At 56.0% G+C, this 21,313-nt stretch overlaps 1 protein-coding gene across 4 annotated transcripts in view; it reads left to right on the top strand.

Annotated features, from left to right (window-relative positions):
• Positions 1-18,558, top strand: part of MAN2A2 (mannosidase alpha class 2A member 2) — a 19,315-nt gene extending 757 nt beyond the window's left edge. Inside the window, exons 1-23 of one of the 4 annotated variants that reach the window (XM_046653093.1) lie at positions 7-159; positions 1,442-1,591; positions 2,181-2,417; positions 2,489-2,633; positions 2,747-2,918; positions 3,366-3,493; positions 3,688-3,861; positions 4,253-4,439; positions 6,566-6,743; positions 7,043-7,245; positions 7,451-7,633; positions 7,823-7,937; positions 8,180-8,247; positions 8,406-8,571; positions 9,077-9,313; positions 9,526-9,648; positions 9,967-10,081; positions 10,369-10,502; positions 10,709-10,850; positions 12,924-13,141; positions 15,040-15,234; positions 15,398-15,508; positions 15,992-18,558. In XM_046653093.1, coding sequence (XP_046509049.1) covers positions 1,460-1,591; positions 2,181-2,417; positions 2,489-2,633; positions 2,747-2,918; positions 3,366-3,493; positions 3,688-3,861; positions 4,253-4,439; positions 6,566-6,743; positions 7,043-7,245; positions 7,451-7,633; positions 7,823-7,937; positions 8,180-8,247; positions 8,406-8,571; positions 9,077-9,313; positions 9,526-9,648; positions 9,967-10,081; positions 10,369-10,502; positions 10,709-10,850; positions 12,924-13,141; positions 15,040-15,234; positions 15,398-15,508; positions 15,992-16,144 — 3,516 coding nt within the window. In that variant the 5' untranslated portion in view covers positions 7-159; positions 1,442-1,459 and the 3' untranslated portion in view covers positions 16,145-18,558. Of the gene's footprint in view, positions 1-6; positions 160-1,441; positions 1,592-2,159; positions 2,418-2,488; positions 2,634-2,746; positions 2,919-3,365; positions 3,494-3,687; positions 3,862-4,252; positions 4,440-6,565; positions 6,744-7,042; positions 7,246-7,450; positions 7,634-7,822; positions 7,938-8,179; positions 8,248-8,405; positions 8,572-9,076; positions 9,314-9,525; positions 9,649-9,966; positions 10,082-10,368; positions 10,503-10,708; positions 10,851-12,923; positions 13,142-15,039; positions 15,235-15,397; positions 15,509-15,991 lie in introns of those variants that run through there. The other 3 variants (XM_046653095.1, XM_046653091.1, XM_046653092.1) reach the window with 3 other exon arrangements.
• The last annotated feature ends 2,755 nt before the right edge of the window (positions 18,559-21,313 follow it).

The following is a 21,313-nucleotide window of genomic DNA, read 5'->3' as shown; positions in this document are numbered from 1 at the left end:
GGCCAGGCCCCGCGGGAGCGCGGCTGCGGCGCGCCGAGCCGGGGGCGGGCGCCTGCCGTCGCCTGCGTCGCTGCCTCCGCGCAGGCCGCCGGCCCGGGCATGTGACGGGCGCAGCTCGGCCAGCGGGGCCCGGGGCGGCGTGGAAGCCTGCCGCAGACGGTAAGGCGCGGGGGAGCCCAGGGGCCCGGCCGCGTTCGGGCCTGGGCGGCAGAAGCGCGGGCGGCGCCGCGGGGTCGGAGGCGGCCCGAGCTCCCGCACCCGGCAGTTGTCGCTTGGTCGCCGGGGCCGGCAGCATCGGGGAGGGGGCTGGGCCGGCGGGCGGACAGGCTGCGGCAGACCCGGCGGCAGGTGCCTGCCCTCCCTGCGACCCCACTCTCTCCCCAGCTCCACCCGCTTTGGCCGGGACCCTGCCTCCAAGGGCTAAAAATATTGCCCGGAGGCTCCCGGGGCAGAATCAGATCGCGCTAAGTAGGGCACGACGCGCGCGGAGGCGACAGAGCTCATCGGCCCCAGGGCCCGGGAAGGCTGGGAGCGGCGGCTCCCTCCCACGCTCGGCCCAGCAGCGGGCGGCCTCACTCTGCTGCCGACGAGGCCAGTGGGGCCCGCGGGCGATGGCAGTGGGCGCTGGTCCTCTGAAGTTGCCCCAGAACGGAGTCGCTGTGCCTACCCAGAGGATCTTCACCATCAGTCGCTGCCGGCTTCCTAGGGGGTCCCCTAAATGCTCTACAAGCAGAGGCTGAAAGTTACCCACGGCAGGAGTCAGAATTAACAGGGAAAAGATGTAGGATTCGCTCAATGTTGGAAACATGAGCTGCCGCTGCTGCTTCTGTAATTCATTCTGTTTCTTAATGAGAGAGGAGCCGTGCCAGGCACTGTCTCTGCTGAGTACCAGTCTGATCCAAGAGGGCGGGAAGAGAGGCTTCCCTGTCAGTCTCTTTGATTTATACTTTTAAAATCAAAATAGATACCAGTTTGTTCCTCTGAAACTAGAAGCTTGTGGCAGTGGAGGCTGGACACCCACCTCCTTTGACTGGCTGTGTCTTTCTTGTAGGCAAGCGCTGTGGGCAGAGGTTGTGTGGGGAACTCTGGAATCAGAGCTGAGAAATTTGTCATCCAGTCGTGTTTTTATAGCATCAGCCTGGGAGAGAGAGCATCGTCTCCGCCCTAGGGGCATAGCTGCTACTGGGAACAGGCAGGACCAGCCTCAGATTGCTATTTATGTGACCTTTCTTTGTCTCGGCAACGGGAATAAGAGCCAGGTTGGGTCTGGATTCACAGCCGGTGTTGGGATGTCATGTTTAGGAGCTTGATGATCTTTGCAGTCAGGCAAATAGGTGTTCCCTGGGAGCAGGCCTCAGGAACTCATTGGGGCGTTGGGTGGAAAGACCACCGAAGGGATTTTGCCTGCTGGAGCTACATATGGTGGCGTTCCTCCTGCCAGGTGTGTGTGGCTGCCAGTATGAAGCTGAAAAAGCAGGTGACAGTGTGTGGGGCTGCTATCTTCTGTGTGGCTGTCTTCTCGCTCTATCTCATGCTGGACCGAGTGCAGCATGATCCTGCTCGACACCAGAACGGTGGCAACTTCCCCCGGGTGAGTCAGGCCTGGTTGCTAACCCCTTCATATACAAGTCGTCTGCGCTCAGGTTATCACCCCAGCTGGAGAGCCGTGTCAGCCCAGGGCAGGAACATTCCTTCCCAACAGGCAAATTTTCTAGAAACTCAGAGCTAAAAACAATGATGGCCAAAGCAAGAAGGAAGACAAAATGGCAATCTGTACTGCCACTCTGTCCTCCTGAGTTCTTGGTGGGCATTGCTGATGGATTGCAGCCTTCTTTCCCCTGAGCATGATGCGATCCTTGTCAGCTCAGTGCTCCCGACAGGCAACAGGCAACGTGGGTTGTTGACAATAGGCCTGTGAGATGAAATCTTTCCCATCCATGAGCTGGAGAGTGAGGATGTTCCCAGCCCAGGTGGACTGTGGTCCTCAGTAGTGGTTCGCACCTCTTCCCTTCTCTGACCAGAGCCAGCCCCCAGGCTTGTGGTTCTGCCTTTGGTTGAGGATGGAGAGATCACAGTCAGGCCTCAGGTGGGGGACCCCGTGCAGAGATTCTCCCTGTAGCCTAGGAGCTGCGGGTGATTGCTTTCTGGTTTTTTGGCAGAGCCAAATTTCTGTGCTGCAGAACCGCATTGAGCAGCTGGAGCAGCTGTTAGAGGAGAACCATGAGATCATCAGCCACATCAAGGACTCTGTGCTGGAGCTGACAGCCAACGCCGAGGGCCCGCCCGCCCTGCTGCCCTACTACACAGCCAATGGCTCCTGGGTGGTGCCGCCAGAACCCCGGCCCAGCTTCTTCTCTATCTCCCCTCAGGACTGCCAGTTTGCTTTGGGGGGCCGGGGCCAGAAGCCAGAGCTGCAGGTAAGAGTTAGAGCTGGCAGGGACCTACGGTGGCCGTGGATGGGGCTCTGAGCTGCTCTCCTGCCCGGCAGATGCTGACTGTATCGGAGGAGTTGCCGTTTGACAATGTGGACGGTGGCGTGTGGAAGCAAGGCTTCGACATCTCCTACAGCCCACATGACTGGGATGCTGAAGACCTGCAGGTGTTTGTGGTGCCCCACTCTCACAATGACCCAGGTAGTGACCCCTGGGAGCTGGGGTGTGGAGTGGGCTTTCTGATGACTAAGGTAGGGGAGGGACAGTTGAAGAAGATGGTGCCATCCTCAGGGGGCCCTGTATTGGCTCCCCAGGCTGGATCAAGACCTTTGACAAGTACTACACAGAGCAGACCCAGCACATTCTCAACAGCATGGTGTCCAAGCTGCAGGAGGACCCCCGGCGGCGCTTTCTCTGGGCAGAAGTCTCCTTCTTTGCCAAGTGGTGGGACAACATCAATGCCCAAAAGAGAGCGGCAGTGCGAAGGCCAGTGCCGGTTGGGGAGATGTGGGAGGGCTATGCTCTGGGCCCTGGGGTGGGTTTGAAGGTCTCACCTGAAGTTGGGGGTGCCAAGGTGCCAGGGGAGAGGCAACGGGAACTGTGGCAGAGCTGAGGGTGACGGTAGAGGGCCCGATAATGAGAAGGCAGGAAGTGGTTTGAGGGTCACTTGTGTTAGGAGAAATCAAAGTCATGTGAGCACAAGCGAAGAGAAAGCCTGGGGCCTGGCCCTGGCAGCACAGACCGAGGTCCAGAACTCAGCAGGGCCAGGTCAGCGCGGAGGTTGGTTGGAAGGAAAGGAGGGCACATGTCTGTTCTCTTGGTCCTGGGTTCGGGTGAGCTAGCTCGGTGAGGCCAGTGTGCACAGGTCTCGGCATCTTCTGTTGGCAGGCCCGGGTCCTCGCCCCAGGCTGAGTGTTGAGTCCTTATCTCCAGGCTGGTGGGAAATGGGCAGCTGGAGATTGCAACGGGAGGCTGGGTCATGCCGGATGAGGCCAACTCCCATTACTTTGCGCTGATCGATCAGCTCATCGAGGGCCACCAGTGGCTGGAGAGAAACCTTGGTGAGTCCGGGCTCAGGAATGGAAGTCTGAGGACAGCAGGGGGCCACGATGCACAGGGATGGCAGGGGCTGTTCTTTCTAGGCTGATTCCACCAGTGTGGACCTGGTGTGATGGCACGAAGGAAGCTGGGCGCCCATACCCAGAGGCTAGGCCCTGAGGTGTTCAGGGTCCCTGGCTTCCATGCCTCTGCCCAGGTGTGACCCCACGTTCGGGCTGGGCCGTGGACCCCTTTGGATACAGCCCCACCATGCCTTACCTGCTTCGCCGCGCCAACCTGACCAGCATGCTGATTCAGAGGGTGCATTATGCCATCAAGAAGCACTTTGCTGCCACCCACAGCCTGGAGTTCATGTGGAGGCAGACCTGGGGTAAGGCCAGGTAGGGTGGATGGGGTCCCAGCAGTGGTCCTTACTGGGGAAGGGCAGGGGTCTCAGTGTCCTTCAGAGCAGACCAGTAAGCACTGGTGCGGACTGCCAGAAGTGCTTTCTCCTTCAGGTTAGGTGGGGATCACGCTGACCTCTGGCCTCTGTGGGGCCTGCTGTCTATCCTGAGGGTCTGAGCATACTGTCCCCTAGAGGAGCTGTGGGCTCCAGAGCTCCCTGTGTCCTGACCCTTGGCCTGCGCATCCTCAAGTCCAGTTCGAGCCTCCCCTTTTCTCAGGGCTGCCTTGCCTGCAGCAGATCCCTCCCTCCTGGCATCCCTGTGCCCAGCTCCAGAGGCTGCCTGCTGGTGGCTGACTGCCCGGGGTGTCTCCCACAGACTCAGACTCCAGCACAGACATCTTCTGCCACATGATGCCCTTCTACAGCTATGACATTCCCCATACCTGTGGCCCGGATCCCAAGATCTGCTGCCAGTTTGATTTCAAACGTCTGCCTGGCGGGCGCATCAACTGCCCCTGGAAGGTGCCGCCCCGGGCCATCACGGAGGCAAACGTGGCCGAGAGGTATTGGCTCCAGCCCCGGCTGGGCGTGGGGGCTGTTTTCACTCCGCAGAGGAGTTGGGAGATCTGGCCTCTGATCTGGGCTCTGCTGCATGGGGGGCTTTGGGTTCCACATCTGTAAAACGGAGTGGGTTCGGTGGCGAGTTCAGGCCCATGGCGGCTGCGGTGGCAGCTGTACCAGGAGTCTCCCTGGAAAACTCGAGTGGTGCTAAGGAGCCACCCTTTCCAGAATGGTTTTATTTTCCCAAATAAGTATGTTTTCCAGTGCCCTAACAAACTGTCAAGAGCCGGTTGACTGACTCAGAGGTGACTAATTCTCAAGTTAGGGACAGTCCCTCACAACCCTTAGCTTACGATGCCTCCATTTAGCTCGGGCATCCCACCGGGGCTCCGAGTCCCCCAGGATCCTAGGTGTCCGTGCACCAGAATCCCATTCAGATGCACCTTCAGTCCCTCCCAATGGCCTCCAGCTCCAAGAAAACAGACCTGTTCCCTCTGAGAATCGTTAGGGACCCTGAGGGTGTCCCCGTTGCTGAAATCAGCCCCCTGGGAAGGTGCAGCTTAAGAGCTATCTAAAACCGCGATTTAGCCAGAACCGGACTGGCCTTAAGAATACAACAAGTTGAACTGGTTTTCATGTTTCAATACTCCAATTTCCATCATGTCCAAGAGGTGAAACGTGACCGAAAGGGAAAGAAAGTGGTCTTTTGTTTCCAGAATCCAGAAATCTAAATGCTGGTTTCAGGCAAGAATCGAGGGCAATTACAGCTTGATTTTTCTCAGAGCAGCAGCTGTGGTCCACAGATGCCAGCCCCGGTCTGCAGAGAGCAAGTCTGCGATAACTTCATTTTCTCCTTTGAAAGGCTGACTAGCCTGATAAATTAGGGGAAAATGCTATTCTAAGGAGTCCTCTCTTGAGAACAAAGCAGAGAAATATAGGCTGGACCAGTACAGTTAAGTAGATTAGTGGCTAGTTGAACTGTGACACCCATAACATGCCAATTACTAGATTGGTCTAAAAAGAGAAAGGGGCTTTAATGATATGCTACAAGGCTCTGTTTTTCTATTGATTTTACCAGTAGCTTGGATGAAAAAGACAATGTCAAATATTTGTATATAATTCCTACTGTATGCCAGGCACCATTCTAAGTGTTTAGACAAATATTAATTCATTCAGTTCACTTAAATTCTCATGATGTTATGCTGGTAGGTACTGATGTTATCCTAATTTTATAGAAGCTGAGGCCCAGAGAGGTTAAGTAACTTGCCCAAGGTCGCTCAGCTAGTGCATGTGGAGCTGGCGTTGGCGTAGTCTGGCTCCCAAGTCCAGCTCTTCACTCTGGTGCTGTGCTGCATTGCTACCTGTCAGGCAAAATGAAGCTGGAGTGTCAGAATCAGCATCCGAAAATGTCTCAACAGGTTGCGATGTGGGTTGAATCTGACCAGATAGGATTTATTAGATGTACATGTAAGCTTCCACCCTTAGCTTTAGAAGACAGAATAGGAGAGTTCAGGATGAGGAGAGAAGACCTTGCTGAGCCACATGCATGGAGAACATGGACATTAGGTCGGTGGGGTGACGGTGACCTGTGGATGCCCCGGGCCAGACTGGGAGGCATGTGGTTCTCTCTTCCCTTTGTGGGTCAGCCTACCCTGGACCCCATATTTAGCGCTGGGCCCCTTCCTCTGAGGGACACTGGCAGATGCTCAGAGAGCTGCTGGTGAGCAGATCCGAGACTGTTAAATGTGGGGACCAAAGAGAAGGAGGAACCGGGACTGTGGATCCTGAAGGGAAGCTCAGAGCAGTGCGAGCACATCTTCGATATGTCTGAAGGATAATCCTGGGGAAGGAGGAGTGATTTGTTCTGCGTGGTGTCCAAGGGCAGACCTGGAGTCAGGGAACTGAAGCCGTAAATCGCAGCCCAGCACAGGAAGAACTCTCCAGTTGCCAGAACCGTCCAGAGAACACTGGGCTCCTGGCACCAGGGGTCCCACCCCAGGAGGTGTCCACCTGCAGCTGAATGACTCCTTGATGGGCGTGTTCCAGAGGGGCCTCCCTCGGGCCGGCTCTGCTTAGCATCCTGCCACACCGAGGCTTCAGCCGGGCCCATGCGCTTTCCCGCCCGCAGGGCAGCCCTGCTCCTGGACCAGTACCGCAAGAAGTCCCGGCTGTTCCGAAGCAACGTCCTCCTGGTGCCGCTGGGCGACGACTTCCGGTACGACAAGCCCCAGGAGTGGGATGCCCAGTTCTTCAACTACCAGCGGCTCTTTGACTTCCTCAACAGCAAGCCTGACCTCCACGTGCAGGTGTGAGCGAGCGCTGAGCTGGGGAGGGGCCCTGCGTGCGTGCCACTGCCCAGCCCGCCCCGTGAGGTCCCCTGCTCCCCGCTACCCGCTCCAGAGCAGGGGTGTGGGCACGGTTTCCCCTTTGTGTCAGATTCTTTCCCGGCTCCCCAGCTTCTGTGTGAGGTCCAGAGGGGCAGGGCGCACAGGGACTGCCCTCTGTGTGGGCAGAATCCCTGCCCCTAGCCCCAGCTGCAGCTCTGGGGGCCACGATGCCCAAAGACTCTGGAACTGATGGAAGCGGGGTTTTGGGCTCCCCACAGGCCCAGTTTGGCACCGTCTCTGACTATTTTGATGCTCTGTACAAGAGGACGGGGGTGGAGCCGGGGGCCCGGCCTCCGGGGTTTCCTGTGCTGAGCGGGGACTTCTTCTCCTACGCGGACCGGGAGGACCACTACTGGACGGGCTATTACACTTCCCGGCCTTTCTACAAGAGCCTGGACCGCGTCCTCGAAGCACATCTGCGGTGAGGCCCGCCTCCTTCCAGGCCAAAGGGAGTAGAGGAAGCCTCTCGGTTTAAGGAGGGGCTGGATTGGCTCAGACAGGACTCGAGGGCACAGGGACCAAGGCAGGTGGAGCAGTGGTGGAAAGGAAGCTGGTGGGCCTTGCAGAGCCAGCGCAGTACCCTGGGGAGCTGTGCGGGCAGGCGGCTGATTTCTCTCTCTGGGCAGGGGGGCAGAGATTCTGTATAGCCTGGCTGTGGCTCACGCTCGCCGCTCTGGACTGGCCAGCCAGTACCCGCTCTCGAACTTCGCCCTTCTGACGGAGGCTCGGCGCACGCTGGGGCTCTTCCAGCACCACGACGCCATCACCGGCACTGCCAAGGAGGCGGTTGTGGTGGACTATGGGGTCAGGTGGGAGCCCTTCTTTCTCCCCCATCCATTCCACACCCCTGCCCACTGTCCCAAAGAAAGGATGTGCTGGGCGGTCAGTGGGCAGGCCTGCCGAGGGCTCGTCCTGCCGCGGGCTCGTCCTGCCGCGAGGTGGACAGCCCATCTGCAGTCATCTTCCCCATGGTCCCTCTCCTGTTCCCCACCCCCCAGGCTTCTGCGCTCCCTTGTCAGCCTGAAGCAGGTCATCATTAATGCAGCTCACTATCTGGTGCTGGGGGACAAGGAGACCTACCACTTTGACCCTGAGGCGCCCTTCCTCCAAATGGTGAGCCCCGTTCCTGGGTCTGCACAGGGGCGCCCCCTGGTGCATGCAGGTCCCATCCTAAGAGCTGTGGTATGAGGGTGTTGCTCCTCTTTTCCTTCCCCGTCCTGGGGTGAAAGATATGTGCCCAGTGCATCTGGTGGTCCACATCCAGGACGGGCGGGGCAGGGAGGAAGAGGTAAGTCTCCATTGGAGCTAGGCTGAGCCTGGCGATGGTTCTTTCCTTCCTGCCTGCTTACTTCCAGGATGACACCCGCTTGAATCACGACGCCCTGCCAGAGCGCACGGTGATCCAGCTGGATTCCTCACCCAGGTGAGCCAGACCAGGCCGGATGCAGAGGCAGAGCTGCTCCTTGGCTCTCAGCCTCCTCCCACCCCACCCTGCTGACCCGCCGCAGAACCTGGCTGCCGTTCCGGCTTCCACCAACCGGGAGCAGTGGCCTCTTGGGTGAGCCCACCTTCTGCCCACAGGTATGTTGTGCTGTTCAACCCGCTGGAACAGGAGCGGCTCAGCGTGGTGTCCCTGCTGGTCAGCTCGCCCCGGGTGCGTGTCCTTTCGGAGGAGGGTCAGCCCCTGGCTGTGCAGATCAGCGCCCACTGGAGCTCTGCCACTGACATGGTCCCTGACGTCTACCAGGTGAGCTGGGGGCTCGGCAGGTGGGCCCCAGCCCTGCGTGCTAATCTTTGGCCTCTGCCCACCCACACCCACTTCCCACCCTCCTGCTCGTGGCCCTGCTTCCTCCCCAGGTTGGGGACAGGAGTCTTGGGGAGAGGGGTTGCCCAGAGGACAGTCACTCCTGGGATTTGAGTCTCTCCTTGAAAGGAAGGCGAAGTGTGGTATGGCAGTGATAATGGTAAAAATGGCGGTTATGTTTCCCCGTTGTTCACTCAACAAGTATTTACTGAAAGCTTAACGTGTGGTCACCACTTCATCGTTCTTCAAGTATCATTTGAGGCTCATGAAAGTCTGATGAGGGCCAAGTAGTATCACGCCTGCTTTCAGAGCAGGGCACAGAGGCCCCGGTGGGGCAGGCACTTGCTGACTCTTGGTAAGCGAATGCCCCAGGCCTGGGATCCCGGACCTGTGTCCGGGCCTGCTCCAGGCCATGGCCCACACTTCCCCACCCCTGCTGTGCCTGCAGGTGTCTGTGCCCGTGCGCCTGCTGGCCCTGGGCCTCGGCGTGTTGCAGCTGCAGCTGGGCCTGGATGGGCACCGCACCCTGCCCTCCTCTGTGCGCGTCTACCTGCATGGCCGGCCGCTGTCCGTCAGCAGGCATGAGGCATTCCCTCTCCGCGTCATTGACTCTGGCACCAGTGACTTCGCGCTCAGCAACCGCTACATGCAGGTCTGGTTTTCAGGCCTCACTGGTCTCCTCAAGGTAAAGAGCCAGGGACTGGGGGCCGGAGTGGGGCGTGGGTTGTTGGGGCTGTGCCGAGCTGCTTCCTGGCCTGTGAGCGTGCTGCCCCCTGGCTGACGGTGGACCCGGGAGTGGGCCGTCTGGGCTCCTCGGGGAAGTTTGTCCGTGCCCTCCTGGGGACAGGCCTGACATGCTGGTGTGGGGCCAGTGGTCAGGGCTGTGTTTTTTGGCAGAGCATCCGAAGGCTGGACGAGGAGCGGGAGCGCCGGGTGGACATGGAGTTCCTCGTCTACGGCACGCGCACGTCCAAAGACAAGAGTGGAGCCTACCTCTTCCTGCCTGACGGCGAGGCCCAGGTACCAAAAGGCACCTCGCCAGCCCCAGCAGCCCCTGGGTCCCCACTCGCAGGGAGGCTACGAGGAGACATTCCAGAGGCAACGAGGGGCACAGGCCTTCCTCCAGGGTGACCCCTGCTGCCAGGGCTCCTGGCCCATGCTGCCCCTGGGAGGAGGGGAGGGCTGAGAAACTGCGCCTGGGGGCTTGGGCCCGGCTTCCCGGGGGGTGTCAGGCCGGAGCCTGCTGGGACGGGCCCTTCTCCTGCCCGAGCCCGGGCTGCTGCCCCCTCGCTTTGCTCTCTGTGCTGAGGGTTGAGCTGCCACCTGCTCTTTCCCCAGCCCTACGTCCCCAAGGATCATCCCGTGCTGCGTGTCACCGAAGGCCCTTTCTTCTCGGAGGTGGTCGCCTACTACGAGCACGTCCACCAGGTGGTCCGGCTCTATAATCTGCCAGGTGCGCCCTGCAGATGAGGACAGCCAGGGAGGACGTGTGGGCTCACAGGCTGCGACATGCTCTTCCTTCTGCCCATTCTCTGTTTGTACATCTGTTCCCAACAAATGTATCATTCGAGACATTAATTCTCTTGGAGTAAAGATGGTCGAGAAATGCCCGGGAATGGCCTGGGGGGTTGGGTACAGCCGCTGCCGGCTCAGCTCGGCTCAGCCTTCTCCCAGCCCAGTTTCTCAGATGGTGGCTCATCCTCACACCTCTTGACCCTCTCTCTTTGTCCCTATGCCCAGGGGTGGAGGGGCTGTCTCTGGACATGTCGTCTCTGGTGGACATCCGGGACTATGTCAACAAGGAGCTGGCCCTGCGCATCCGCACAGACATTGACAGCCAGGGCACCTTCTTCACGGACCTCAATGGCTTTCAGGTGACTCCTGGGGCCTGTGGCCCTGGAGACCCCGTGGAGCGGGCTTGCACTGTGCTTTTTGCCACCATCATAGGCACCAGGGTGGTCTGTCCTGATGCAGAAGGGGGAAGCAGAGGCGAGAGTGATCAGGGACTCCTTCAGACTGGGGACCCCTTGGGCCCAGATGGTGCCCGGATGCCCTTCATCTGCTGGCCTTGCCCCCACAGGTGCAGCCCCGGCGGTATCTGAAGAAGCTGCCCCTGCAGGCCAACTTCTACCCCATGCCCGTCATGGCCTACATCCAGGATGCACAGAACCGCCTCACGCTGCACACCGCCCAGGCACTGGGCGTCTCCAGCCTCCACGATGGTGAGTGGAGGACAGGAGCTGTGTGAGGATAAAGGAAGGGAAAGAGAAGCCCATCCCTGCCCCGAGGCCTCTCTGCTCTGCAGGCCTCCCCTCCTTCTGGTCCGCGTCATGTCCATGCTGAGAGAAGGGGCGAGGCATTAGCCGTTCCCGTCTATCCCGGTCGGGCGCTGGGGGAAGGTGCTGCTTGCCCTCCCCGCTCCCCGGTCCTCGTGGAGGTGACTGCGGGGCTGGGTGCCCTGTCGGACCCCTTCAAGAAGCGTTGGGGGATGGAATGGTGATTCTCAGCTGAGGAGTGCAACCCTCCTTCTCCTGGCCAGGAATGGAGTAGAGACAGTTGGAAAAGTACATTCGATGTTATAATGAAGTACTTAGCAAAGGAGAAAGATACATACTGTTTTCCTATTAATGGTCATTAAAAGAGAGAATGACATTCTTAAGAATCAAAACAAAGGCATGAGGGGGCCGGCCCTGTGGTGTAGTGATTAAGTTCGCACACTCTGCTTCAGCAGCCCAGGGTTCGTGGGGTGGGTCCTGAGCATGGACATGGCACCACTCATCAAGCCAGGCTTGATGCAGCGTCCTACATGTCAAGCGGAGGAAGATTGACACAGATTTTTTTCTCTTTTTTTTAAAGATTGGTACCTGAGCTAACGTCTGTTGCCAATCCTCTTTCTTTTTCTTCTTTTCCTGAAAGCACCCCACCACCATACATAGCTGTATATTCTAGTTGTAGGTCCTGCTTTACTGTGTGGGACACCACCTCAGCATCGCTTGATGAGTGGTGCTATGTCTGCGCCCAGGATCTGAACCAGTGAAACCCTGGGCTGCTGAAGCAGAGCATGCAAACTTAACCACTTGACCATGGGGCCAGCCTTGACACAGATGTTAGCTCAGTGACAGTCTTCTGCAAGCAAAGAGAAGGATTGGCAACGGATGTTAGCTCAGGGCCAATCTTCCTCACCACCCCCCCCCCCCCCAAAAAAAACAAGTGCATGAGTAACACTGGCCTGGGACTGGTCACTCGGGCAAAAGCCCAGGTGGCTCCCATATCCTCAGGGTAAAGGGGACAGTTTGCACTTGTGGCCTCTGAGGCCTTCAGCTCTTCCCTCTTTGGGACGGAGCCTTTTGCACAGGGCTGGGCCCAGAGTGCCCAGTTCAGGCCCACATTCTATGGGGGGCCGGTGGCGAGTGCAGGGGGTACCTGACTCCCGACTGGAAGGGGTGGCTCTGCTGCCCCTTCGCCCAGGATCCCCCTGGCTGTGAAACTTGCCCACAGGTTTGTCTACATCATCAACTCCTGACTGAGCCCAGTGACCCCACGTGATTCTCTCTGCTTTTCTGGGGATCAGTGTGCTAAGAAGTGATTGTTTCATATGCAAGGGCTCTGTTAGGATTTTCAGCTTTCTGTGACTTCTCAGGGTCAAAAGACTGAGGCACTGGGGAAGTCAGGATCAGGGCTGGGGCTGTGGACGGGCAGCTGGGGCTGTCTGGGTGGCCCTCATCAGGAGATGCTGGCAAACGTGCTGGGAAGAGCTGCATCCCAGCAGATGCCGGCTCTGCAGCGAGCCCTGCCCCAGCTGCTGTAACAAGGAAGCCATGGTGGTCAGCTGCCGTCACTTCCCCCAGGGCACCCCCAAGTGACGCCTCACGGAGCCACTGGCCATGCCCACCACAGCCTCCTTGTGACAAACGAGGCACGGAGCTGGCGTCTGTCCCCATCATCCCATCTGTGGAATGAGGGCAGGAGCACGTGTGTCCTAGTCACTACCGAGCCCACAGTAGCTCTGACCCCACTGCTGGGAGCCAGGTGCTGTCCCCCGTGGCCAGGCTGGGTGCCGTCCCCTGGGACCTGGGCACCGTCCCCTAGGAGCCAGGCACTGTCCCCTGCAGCCAGGCTGGGTGCTGTCCTGCCTGGGTGCCCACCAGCCCCTCTCCTGCGTGTGGTTCCTGCCAGGGTCTGCCTGCCCCGTCTGATCTCTGCGTCCTCCTCTGTGGGGTCAGCCCGCACTCAGCCCCTCCAGCTCTGGCTTGCACAGCTGCTCTCCCGCCCCAACTCACGGGCTTCTCCCTCAGGGCCTGTGGTGGCTTCTTCCTCAAACGATGCTGTCTGCTTGGGGCTGGAGTGGCAGGCCGGGGGCTCACAGTTACCTTCCCCAGGCCAGCTGGAGGTGATCTTGGACCGGCGGCTAATGCAGGATGACAACCGGGGCCTCGGCCAAGGGCTCAAGGACAACAAGAGAACCCGCAACCATTTCCGCCTCCTGTTGGAACGGCGAACCCTGGGCAGTGAGGTAGGATCCACGCCTCCCTCCCAGGGAGCCAGGCAGGCAGTCCCTGTGGGGGGCCCCAGGTTCCCAGCCTCAGGCTTGAGGAGCACACTGAAGGTGGGCACAGGATGGCTAGAGTCGGGCTGGACTCCTGGGTTGGGGCATGAGTCTGATACTATGCTGCTCCATCTCACGCAGCCTGTCGCCTGTGCCCCTCGGGCTCATCTCCCGTCTTCTTTGCCGCCCCCTTCCCCTCAGCCCCTGTGTTCCCTCACCCTCTCTCCTCAAGCCCTTCTCAGCTCCTGGCTTTCTTTGCCCCCACCAGCCTGGCAGCCATGTTTAGGGCCTTGATCTTTCACAGCAGCAGGAGCAATAGTGAGAGGTGAGGGGGGTGAGGTCCAGCAGCTGGGGGCAATCTGCTATTAGCGAGTTGTAACCGCAGCTGGCGCCTGCGGAGGCCAGAGCCTGCCACTCGATCCTGTGTCTGTAGCTCCTTCACTCACAAGTAGACCCCAAGCCCCCGCTGTGCTGTAAGGACCCAGAGGGACACAGATGCTTAAGATACTGGCTCTGCTCTCTAGGAAGTTACCTGTGAGTGGGGGTGGGGACATGCTACGTGTGTAAAAATACAAGGTAGAAAATGTTCTGTCCACTGGCCCTGAGGAGTGAGAGGACACTGGGCCAAGGGGATCAAGGACAGCGTCCTGGAGGAGGTGCCGGCCAAGCGTGGCTTTGATGAGTGGGGTCTGATCCACACACGTGACCCAAGGCACAGGGTGCGAGGCAGGAAAGACAGCATGAGTGGGGATGGCAGTGACTTCGCTCGGCTACGCTAGAGCTGCCTGTCCATGTGGCAGCCACTCGCCACACGTGGCTGTTTAAATTAATTAAAACTAAATATGAGAACAAATTCAATTCTTCATTCATACCAGCCACATTTCCAGTGTCGGTGACCACAAGTAGCTAGTAGCTACTGTATGAGTGCAGATATAGCGTATTTCCATGATTGCAGAGAGTTCTCTTGGCCATTGCTGGGCTAGCATGGAGGGTGGGATGGGGCAGACTGTCGTGGCCCTGAATGCCTGGCTGCGGAGTCCGGACTCCATCCTGGAGGCCAGTGACGGACCTGAGCAGGGAGGGACAGTGTTGGGACTCTGCCCTAAGCATGTCGTGCTGACTGCAGGGAGTGGGCTGGACCGTCAGGAAGGGGCACTGCGGGCAGGGGCGACAGTCTAAAGGCTGTTCAAGCAGGAAGTGTTGGTGGCTTGCTCCAAGCCCTGGGAGGGAGAAGGTGCAGAGGTGAGGGCACTGCCGAGGTGAGACTGGAGATCACAGCAGAGGGAAGTGAGAGATTTGGGGCAATTGGAATTCCAGAAGGGTGGCGCTAAGGACAGAAATCCTGAATATGGACAAATAGCTGCCTTGGAGGACGGTTCAGCTAGGCCTGTGAGCCCGACGTCCAGGACAGTCATCCAAGGAGTGGTCCTCAGTCGGCACAGCTGTAGGGACCACTGGGCCCGAGAATCAGAGCTGACCCCGTGGATGAGGGATCACACTTGAAACCACAGGATTCCTCCAAGTACTTTCTCCGTCAGAGCACATTCTCCACGTGAAGCACACGTCTGTCGTCCTCTCATCCCCGCACTGCGATCGCCCTCTGTGACGGGAGAGGTTGCTGATGGGAGTGTGTTGCTCAGGATAGTGTTAGGGAAGCAAAAACCCACCAGAAGTAGAGGAGGGAGGGCCTGGTGAAATCGCCCTTTCCAGGTTGTGTGAGATGGGAAGGGTCCTGGAGCCAGCCCCCCCCCCGAGTCCAGACTCCTCAGTGAAGCACTTTCCAAAGGAACTGACACAGCCGTGCTTCCCTGCTCGCCCCTCACCCCGGCTCCGCTCCCTCACCCACATCTCCGCCCATCTTGCAGGTCCCAGATAGCCACTCCACCAGCTACCCATCCCTCCTCAGCCACCTGACCTCCATGTACCTGAACACCCCAGCGCTGGCCCTGCCCGTGGCCAAGAGGCAGCTCCCGGCCCCTGGCCTGCGCTCCTTCCATCCTCTGGCTTCCTCGCTGCCCTGTGACTTCCACCTGGTCAACCTGCGTACGCTCCAGGCTGAGGTGAGTGTCCCGCTCTGCTCTGCATCTCCAGGACCAAATTCTCGCCTTTCCTCACCCAGTCGCCTCCCTGTCCCAGTCCTGCCTTCTGGGCAGAGGTGCTGCTGCCCTGCGGGCTCTGAGGGGCACCCCCACCACCCTGCCCTTTGTTCTGTCTGTCGTCCAGGAGGATGCTTTGCCCTCGGCAGAGACTGCCCTCATCTTACACCGCAAGGGGTTTGACTGTGGTCTTGAGGCCAAGAACCTGGGCTTCAACTGTACCACAAGCCAAGGCAAGGTGAGCAGCCCAGTCGGTGCAGGGAGCCCCTGCTGAGAGCAGGGTAGGGAAGGGGTGCCCCAGGATGGCCGGTGGGAGGGCCTGGTGAGACTGCAGTGAGGCGGGACATCGAGGGGGTCACTCTGGGGCTGTTTAGAGAGAAAGGGGGAGGCTGTTGATGTGTTTTCAGAGCTACTGGGCGTACAACTGGAGAACCTCTGTTCCATGAGTAGGGACCTCCATCAAACAAAGTAGAAAATGCCAGAAATGAAAACCCAAAGCCCCTACGCTGTGGTTTTGTAAGCTCTAGTTGTCGTTGAAGCCAGCACTGATAAATGCCTCCACACACCGGGTCCTCTGTGGGCGCCAGCGACTCAGGAGTGAACGAGGACGTGGTCCCTGTCCTCAGAGAGCTCCCAGCTCAGGGCAGCGGTTCACACCCCAGGTTACGTGGAGGAGCTACGTCCCCCCCGGCACAGCCCTGCCCTTCTCTCCTCTCCACAGGTGGCCCTGGGGAGCCTTTTCCATGGCCTGGACGTGGGTTTCCTGCAGCCAACCTCCTTGACATTACTGTACCCTCTGGCCTCGCCCTCCAACAGCACTGACATCTATCTGGAGCCCATGGAGATCGCCACCTTTCGCCTGCGCTTGGGCTAGGGCTTCTCGTGGCCTGCAGAGAGAGTTCATCCACAGAGACTGCTTCTTGACACAAGGTCGGGTTGGATGAGCCATACTGGGTATCCCGTCCCCATCTACCTCTCAGAACTGTGACAGCCTGGGCCCTGCTCTCATCTTCTGTTTATTGTTGCTTCTGTGCTCGGGGGCAACCCACCAGCCCGGCGCTGGGTAGACAGGGCAGATGCTGGTGAGATGCAGGAGAGGAGGCCCTTGGTCAGAGTGGGCAGGGCCGGCCTCTGCCGTGGGTTGTGAGCGGCCGCCCAGTTGGGCACAGGCTCAGGCACCCATCCTTTTCCCAAAGTGGCATGGAGGAGAAGCAGGGGCAGAAGAGGCAGGAGGGGCTGACTGCATGAGAGCCCAGCATCGGGGGCACTGTGGGCGAGAGCTGGCTCCAGGGGTCCTCTGGTTATGTAGGGACTGCGTCTCTCGCTGTGATGAGCAGGAGCAGAGTGACGGTTGGGAGGCGGGAACGGGACCCAGAGTTAGCAGTGGGGTGGAGGAGAAGGAGTTGCTGCTTTCTGTGATGGCTCCACTCTAAGTGCTCCCTGGCCTGCACGCCCTGACTGGGGGCTCAGGAAGTGTGGCAGGAAGGACTCCTCAGAGACTCTGTCATGGCCAGAGGTCATATGACGCTTCAGGTACCAAAACCCCCATCTCAAACTGGGCATTTGGTCTGTGTGTTGATTTGTGGGATGATGGCAGGGGCCTGGGGGGTCCTCCACCCTACCGACTCCCCTTTGGTTCCTGCACTCTGCACCACTGCCCCTGGAAGCTGCTTCCTATCGTGGGGCGTTGGGTCTGGCACAGGCAACCCGAGAGCTCTCGCCACCGCCCTGCAGTCCAGCCCTGAAGCTTCACCTTCGGGACGTCCTTCTACGGAAGCATTCGATTCCTCGCCCAGGACTAGGGGTGTGCAGAGTAAGTTAGGGGGCCATGTGGCTGCTCCTCAGCCTTCATTTCAGCTTCACTTAATAGAGAAGAATTTATGATAATCCTTTAGATGCTGAAACAATACTTGGTAAAATTTAAAATCTATCCCTTATTAAAACTCTTCCTAAATTAAGGTTAGAAGGAAACATCCTAATCTACATAAAGGTCTCTATTAAACCAGCAGTTAATGGCATTTTAAAGAGCCAGACACCACAGGCGTTCCCAATGAAGTCAGAAGCTAGCCAAGGACATACCCTTATAATTTAGTGATGTCCTGGCCCCACTGACCCCTGCAGTGTGACAGATGAGGGAGAGGAGGAAGAGCAGACGTAGGAACGGCCAACCTATAAAATCTAAGAGAATGAACTTATAAAACCTGTTAAGAACATTCTGTCAGTTGACCCAAATGATCCAATATCGTGTTGCTCTAAAGATTTTGACCCTCCCCAGATCAGCCCATAAACTCAGTGTAACTCCAGTGAGGTCGGATGCTTTTTGGAATCTGACAGGTTCTGAGGTTCATCTGGAAGGGGAAGTGCGTGAGAACACTAAGAGAATTCCGAGTGGCCATGGGCCGGGGGTGGTGCCGACTTGTCCTGCAGGGTTTCCCGAAGGACTCTCGGGCCATCCCACGTTCAGTCATGTGACCTGGAGCAGAATCAGACAAAAGCCTGAGGGCCAGAGGGAGAGCCCAGGTATCCGGGAATTTAGTACAGGATAAAGGAGTATTTTAAGTAGGGGGGGAAGATGGGTTATTTTTAATAAATAGTACTTTAAGACCGTTGGCTCTCTATTAAACTAAGAGATTTCTACCTCACCGTTTCCACAAAAATTAGTTCCTGAGGGAAAAACACAAAGTTAAATACAAAATTACTGAAGAAATATAGGATATTTTTATACCTCTGGGGTGGGAAGTTCTGTTCTAAAACATAACATGAAACCTAAAAGATACATAGTAAGGGAAAAGATAAACAGATTTCACCACAAAAAAATACTGAGAGTTTCTGCGTGATGGAAAACATCAAGGTTAAAACACAAATGATAGACTTGGGAGAAATTATCTGCAGCACTTAAAAAATTGGTGAGTATAATGACTAGGAGAAAAGCTTGCTTTGGGTCCTTAGAGAAAGTCACTGGGGCCTTCTAAGCAGCTACCTAAAGACTCAAGAGTGACACGGCTGAGTTCTTGCAGATCATTCAGGGTCGTCGCTGCCGGCATCAGGCCAGGGCACATGGAATCCCGTCTGTATCATAGTGGAAGAAACAAGCTGATCAGTGTGAAGTGCTTAGTGCCTGGTACATATGAGAGCTCAATAAATATGAGCCAGAATCATTTTAGTAAAGGATGCTAAGCAATTACATGATAGCAGGTGTTATTTGCTAGTATAATTTGTAATCAAATGGTAAGGAGGAATCTGTGAGCCTCCTAGGAAATTAGCAGAATAAAGGCTCTTATCTCTGGAGGTCTTAGATGTGCAATGAAATTATTTGTCTGCCAGAAACTCTCATGTTTAATTCTACACCTTGGCCTTTTAAAACGACTTAGGGCAGGGGCTGGCCCCGTGGCAGAGTGGTTAAGTTCGCGCGTTCCGCTGCAGGAGGCCCAGTGTTTCGTTGGTTCGAATCCTGGGCGCGGACATGGCACCGCTCATCAAGCCATGCTGAGGCAGCGTCCCACATGCCACAACTAGAAGGACCCACAACGAAGAATATACAACTATGTATTGGGGGGCTTTGGGGAGAAAAGGAAAAAAATAAAATCTTAGGAAAAAAAAAAAACAAAAACGACTTAGGGCAGCGTTGCTCAAGGTGTGGTCCAGAATCACCGGAATTACTTGTTGAAATTCCAGCTTTCTGGCCGGTCCTGACTAGGGCTGCTCCTTGAGCCTGGATGCTGGAACGCGGATCTGTGAGCCGAGCCACAGCTCCCTGAGACTGACACGTAACAAGAGCAAGAAACAAGACCTGCCTTGAGTTATGTAGGGGGCGAGCAGGTTCCTGGGCACAACCTGTCAAACCAGTCTCCGGGATGAGGGGCCAGAGAACCTGCATTTTTAACAAGCTCCCAGGTGACTCTTCTGCAAACATAATTTAGAAGTGGGCCTAGGATTTTAAGGCAAGCAGCAGCCCCCTAGCACAGAGCTCTGGCCCTGAGGCCTCATAGTTCTGAGAGTTACAATCGTAATTGGAACCAAGACGTGACACAGAAGTAACCTTAACCCCTGCAAATGGATAGAATTGTGCTCCCCCCTGTACCCCTCCATCCACCTAGAACCATCCCGGCTCTGGGGAGGGCTCTGTGGCCAGTTCAAACCATGGAGAGAAAGGTGGACTCAAACTGTTTAAGAATTGGGTCCTCCCATGCAGGGTGAGCCGGGCCCAGACAGCGCTCTGATTTGGCTTGTCCAGCGGGTGGGCATAACTTTAACCTGAAACTGACCTGCTTACCACTCCCTGTCACTGTGGTGAGCTGGTGACACCCGTGCACTCACAGCGGGGGAAGTCAGTCTGGGTGGTAGGAACGAGGCTTATCATCCAAGATAGAGATCTCTGATCAACATCTTTGTTTTTCCCTAACAAAAATGTGTACAAGGAACAAACACTTGAAGGGGCAATTCTCTAGTGAGAAGAGATGACAGAGGAAAGATCTGATCCTTCACAACGAACTTTAGTTTCACTTAGGGTCAGTGGGAAATAAATTCAGATCATAACAGCTGCCAGGACCAGCAGGTCTGCAAAGAGCCTCCATCCATTTTGGCTTCTGACTCTGGACCTCCCTAGTTGAGAATAAACCTGAACAGAAAGCGAACCCTATGTCATTAGGTAGCCTGGGCTAATGGGGAGCATAAGTGGGGTTGGGGACCTGGACATCTCAGCATTTGGAAGGTGACAGGGTTGATGATTTAAGACAAAGCATCAGTGTGGAAGCCTTGAGAAGCTCTCTCAGTGGTGGAGGAAAGACTGAGGTTTTCGCCCATTTTATGGTTTAAAAGTATTATTCCAGGAGTTCTTTTTCAGAAGAAATAGAAGCACACCTCAGGAGGATGTTCACTGGAGCGCTATCTGCTGTGGTGGAAAATTGAAAACAAACCTAATTGTCTATCAAAAAGGGAATGAAATACTGTCCATTCACATAATAGATAGAAAGTAATTTTTTAAAATAATCCAGACATTTACATGTATCAATATGGATAAATCTCAAAAACACCGGTGAGGGAAAAGGAAGTTGCAAAGTGATCCGTCCTTATGACATTAAAATACTCAAAAACAAGTACTATGAGGACAGTCTTTTCAACAAACAGTGTCGGGAAAACTGGATATCCACGTGCAGAAGAATGAAGCTGGACCCCGGCCTTAGACTGTATACAAAAACTAACTCAAAATGGATCAAAGACCCAAATGTAAGAGCTAAAACAAAACTCTGAGAAGAAAACAGGAGGAAATCATAATATTGAATTTGGCAATGGTTTCTTATATATGACACCAAAAGCACAGGCAATAAAAAAACAAAACAAACTGGACAACATCAAAATTTTAAACAACTGTGTATAAAAGGACACAGAGTGAAAAGGCAACCCACATAACGGAAGAAAATATTTACAAGTCACATATCTAATATGAGGTTAATCCAGAGTTTATAAAGAACTCCTACAACTCAACAACAACAAAAACTAAAAAATGGGCAAAGGACTTGAATGGACATTTCCCCAAAGATATACAAATGGCCATTATAAGCACAGGAAAAGATGTTCAGCATCACTAATCATTAGAGAAATGCAAATCAAAACCACAGTGAGATACCACCTCACACCCGCTGGGCTGGCTATGTCAAAACAACAGGAAATAGCAAGTGTCGGTGAGGATGAGAAGAAATTGGAACCCTTATGCCTTGCAGGTGGAAATGAATAATGGTACAGCTACTGTGGAAAACGGTATGGCACTTCCTCAAAAAATTAAAAGTAGAATTACCATGTGACTCAGGAATTCCACTTCTGGGTACATAAAGAAATGAAAGCAAGGACTCGAGATACTGGTATATCCATGTTCGTAGCATCCATGTACAATCACCAAAAGGTGTAAGCAACCCAAATGTCTATACCAACTTTTGAATGAATAAACAAAATGTGGGATATATATACACAATGGAATATTACTCAAGTTTAAAAAGAAATTTTTTTTTTTAAAGATTGGCACCTGAGCTAACAACTGTTGCCAATC

The sequence above is a fragment of the Equus quagga genome, chromosome 2 (genome assembly GCF_021613505.1).
Source record: "Equus quagga isolate Etosha38 chromosome 2, UCLA_HA_Equagga_1.0, whole genome shotgun sequence".
Lineage (NCBI taxonomy): Eukaryota > Metazoa > Chordata > Mammalia > Perissodactyla > Equidae > Equus > Equus quagga.
This window is presented reverse-complemented; position numbering and strand designations above follow the sequence as displayed.